The following is a 3,805-nucleotide window of genomic DNA, read 5'->3' on the forward strand; positions in this document are numbered from 1 at the left end:
TCGCAGTCAACGTTCGCGGCGGCAACAGATGGATGGGACGAGAACAGCACCAGGGACGAAATCCGCCGGCCGCTGTGCTGACTTCGTGAGAACACCAGCAGATGGATCGAATCCGCCGGCCGCTGTGTTGACTTTGTGAGAATACCAGCAGATGGATCGAGCGTGCAGCAGATGGATCGAACACCAGCAGATGGATCGAGCGCAGCAGGCGTTCTGGATCGAGCGCAGTAGGTGTGGGCAATCGATCCGGAGTGGCGCGGTGACTGAATCCTCTGGACTGACTGGCGGGACGGGCGGGAGCTGGAACGGGGCGGCGGCGGGAGTCTCGATCTTGGGAGGCCGCATGGACGGGCGACTCGATCGGGACCGTGGAGGCAGACGGGGGTGGGCGAGAGAAGAACAGGAGTCAGCGGCCGCCGAAGATGAAGGCGTCGCGACGGTGGATCAACAACACGAGTTGCGCGTGCGAGAAAATTGACCTAGCTCTAATACCATGTTAGAAAATATGCAACTTGTATTTCCAGGAGGCCATAGGCTAATATATATACATGTACAGGTGTGGAATATATACAGGAAACCCCTTATACAATAGGGTAAATACGAAAGGTTACATGGCTATATATATACTCTAACAAAAACGACCCATAAATATTTGTACTGGGTGGTCCGATACTTTTGGCCATCCAACGGCATGCACAAAATCTGTCGGAACGCATTCGAAAATGGGAGGTATGAGGGAGTGCAGATACGCTGCAGACACGCCAACTCCACCTCAAACCCCACCAGAAACCACCTTTTCTCCTCCTCTCTTCTTTCTCCTCTTTTTATTGGATAAGGGGTGGACATTTGGTGGAAATGGTTGGATGGTGGCTAGCTTACCACTACTGAGGACTCCCAAGAGCTCTTATCTACGGAGTCATTTGGCACCTCGATGTCGACTCATCACATCCTGGGGTTGGAAAATTTTCCCAAGGGTTCAGTTGTTCGCCGATGAAAGTGATACATGAGTTGGGTTTACAACATCGTGAGATAGATCGGTTCCTATCAGCCGTTGGTGTTCAAGGGAGAACTCGGAGGAGCCAACCCTAGTATGAGACAATAGGGTTGGGTCAACCTATGGCGTCCTAGTTGTTATGCCAGTAGCAGCGCTGAGCAGCTAAGTTGGTATGGAAAAACTATTGCGTGGTGGGAAGTCCTTCTCTATACAGGTTCGGTATGAGGTTTTTGAATGGAATTCGAGGTATAAGCATCACCTTGTGTGAAGAGATCTCAAACGCGTCCGTGGACATTTGGCGATGTTCATTTAATGAAACGCGATGGAGTTGCCCTCAAATTAGACATGTGCATGGACAAGCCGGCCCAGAGGCCCGAGCCTGAAGGGCTCGGGCTCCATTTTCTACATCAAAGCCTGGCCCAAAAGCCTAAAAAAGCCCAAAATGGCAACACATATATATTTTATTCGAAATATAGGTATATTATATTATTTTGATATCCTAAATATAATTATTTAAATTGAAAGTGCCATGGTTCATGTGTTTTGGGCTGGGCTTGGACTTGGGATTTTTTGCTTCAGGCTTTCACAAGCCCGGGCTAAAACCCAGCCCGGCCCGGGGTATATGATCAGGTTTACCTCAAATCACCACTTGGTGCTCGCTGAGATCAGATTTGGCACTGGCCCAAAATGCGGGGAAGCCATTAACTTGTCAAACAAAACCTGTTTTATCACGGAAAATGTAGACAAGCCACTGTCACACAAACGCTTATATTAGCACAAACTAAAGCAAAGCCCATGGACGACCTTTTTTGAGTCACGCTTGTACCACGCGAAGAACAAAAATAAGAATCAGCCCCAAGTTTCAAGCAAAAAGACAGGAATTGTCATCGATGTCACGCCAGCTGAGAGGGGCGCCCACTGTTGATGGCACCGGTCGACACGAGGAACAAGACAACAACAGAAATGGCAGGCGCTCAGGGAGAACATAGGACTCGCAGAATTGCATGGTTAATTAGTGAAAAAGTTACTCCCTCCATTTCAAAATATAATACGCCCGTGTTTTCTAAGGTCTAACTTCAACCATAAATTTAACCAACGAGACCGACTGCGATGGGAGAAAAAAATTATATAATTGAAAACTTCTTTTGAATACGAATTCACTGCTATAACTTTTGCTTCTGCCGCAGTCGGTCTCGTTGGTTGAATTTAAGGTCAAAGTTAAAGCACAAAAATAGATGAAGCACTATATTTTGGAACGGAGAAAATACAATACAGAACCATTCACCGATATGGTTACCAACATGCATTTCACACACACCATCGACAGGAAAGCCACGATTGAGTTTGCCCGCAAGAGTCCAAAAAGTGTATGAATATGGGCATATATGAGCCCACTTAAAAAAACTTATTTCTAAATGCCCAAAAATTCTAAAAAAAGTCTCGCGCATGCAATCTTGACATTCTATGGGCAGCAGAAAGTTTCATGAAAAAGTAACTTTTTCTTTGGCTTGTGCAAAAAAGACAAAAAAAAGTCATGGAATGCGATTTAGAAGCACTGAATTTTGTTTTTTGCGGAGGCAAAAAAGAAATAGTTTTTTTGTCACAAAACTTTGTGCCGCGCGTACATATCTGTGATGATGTATGTGAGAAATGTTTTTAAAGTTTTTTAACGTTTTAAAACGTGTTTAAAATGTATATTTTGAAAAGTGGGTTCATATGCCATGTGTGCTGGACGTACTCTCTCGCAAGAGTGCTCGTTATTACTAGCACACTTGTCCCCAAAAAGTTGCTAGGCGGAGTGCAGGACTGCAGGTGGCCAAGCCGCGTGCTGGGGCAGGGACACGTACGCCACCTCCAAAGCAAACCAGAACAGTTACTACTAAAAACAACCGAAGTCTTGTCTATATAAACGGACGTGTACACGATCTTGCAATCCAAATCAACCACCCACCCCATCCAGGCGCTTCTCGCTTTCGGAAAAAGGAAAGGAAGAACAGAGAAAGAAAGAAGCCAGAAAGCCTCGAGTGAAGTGAGCCATGGCCTCAGCAACGTTCATAGAGGTGATCCTCGCCATCATCCTGCCTCCGGTCGGCGTCTTCCTGCGCTACGGCCTCGCCGTAAGTGGCTACTCTTTCTAATTCGTACGGGTTTCGCCGTGCCTTGTTTGCAGTCTCCTATCTGATCTGGTTATTACTGCTGCGGATGTGTCGATTCAGGTGGAGTTCTGGATCTGTCTCTTGCTGACCTTACTGGGGTACATACCGGGGATCATCTACGCGGTGTATGTGCTGGTGGCTTAAGCAACGGCCTCTGCTGCAGAGTCCAGCCCTGGACGCGCGGGCGGCTGTGCAAGAGCAACAGATGCTGTGTTCAGAGACCATGTGTTGATCGTTCGTGCTTGTTTATGTATGTATTGATTGAGTATTGTGGATTTTTCTTTCTTTGGGACTCGGTATTGTTGACCTGTGATGTGATGAGTGTGCTTGTGATCTTAAATTTAAAGTATTGGACGTCGAAATGATCCTTCTGAAGCAATCGAAGTTGAATGGCAGTGTTGCTGAAAGTTTCTCCAAAGGCACTACTGCTTGATGAAGCCACTTCCGAGAGGAAAGAAGGCCTTAAGCAAATAATGAACTGATATGATGCTACTTCCAACCGAATTTTCTTCTGCGATTTTACAAAGTGCATTTTCACACACACACACACACACACACACACACACACACACACACACACACACACACACAGGGGAAACAAAGCCCGTTGCAACTAGTCTATCTAGGAGAAGTGTTCAGTGCTCAATGACCCATG

General features: G+C 46.5%; 1 protein-coding gene across 1 annotated transcript; it reads left to right on the top strand.

Moving 5' to 3' along the window:
- Positions 1 to 2,870: 2,870 nt before the first annotated feature.
- LOC125553950 (low temperature-induced protein lt101.2) lies at positions 2,871 to 3,512 on the top strand. Its single transcript, XM_048717590.2, has 2 exons — positions 2,871 to 3,111; positions 3,211 to 3,512. Exons 1-2 carry the CDS (start codon positions 3,031 to 3,033, stop codon positions 3,292 to 3,294), a joined length of 165 nt encoding a protein of 54 aa, XP_048573547.1. The 5' UTR covers positions 2,871 to 3,030; the 3' UTR covers positions 3,295 to 3,512.
- Positions 3,513 to 3,805: the final 293 nt, after the last annotated feature.

The sequence above is a fragment of the Triticum urartu genome, chromosome 4A, assembly GCF_056163025.1.
Source record: "Triticum urartu cultivar PI428250 chromosome 4A, HENAU_Tu73, whole genome shotgun sequence".
NCBI classification, from domain to species: domain Eukaryota; kingdom Viridiplantae; phylum Streptophyta; class Magnoliopsida; order Poales; family Poaceae; genus Triticum; species Triticum urartu.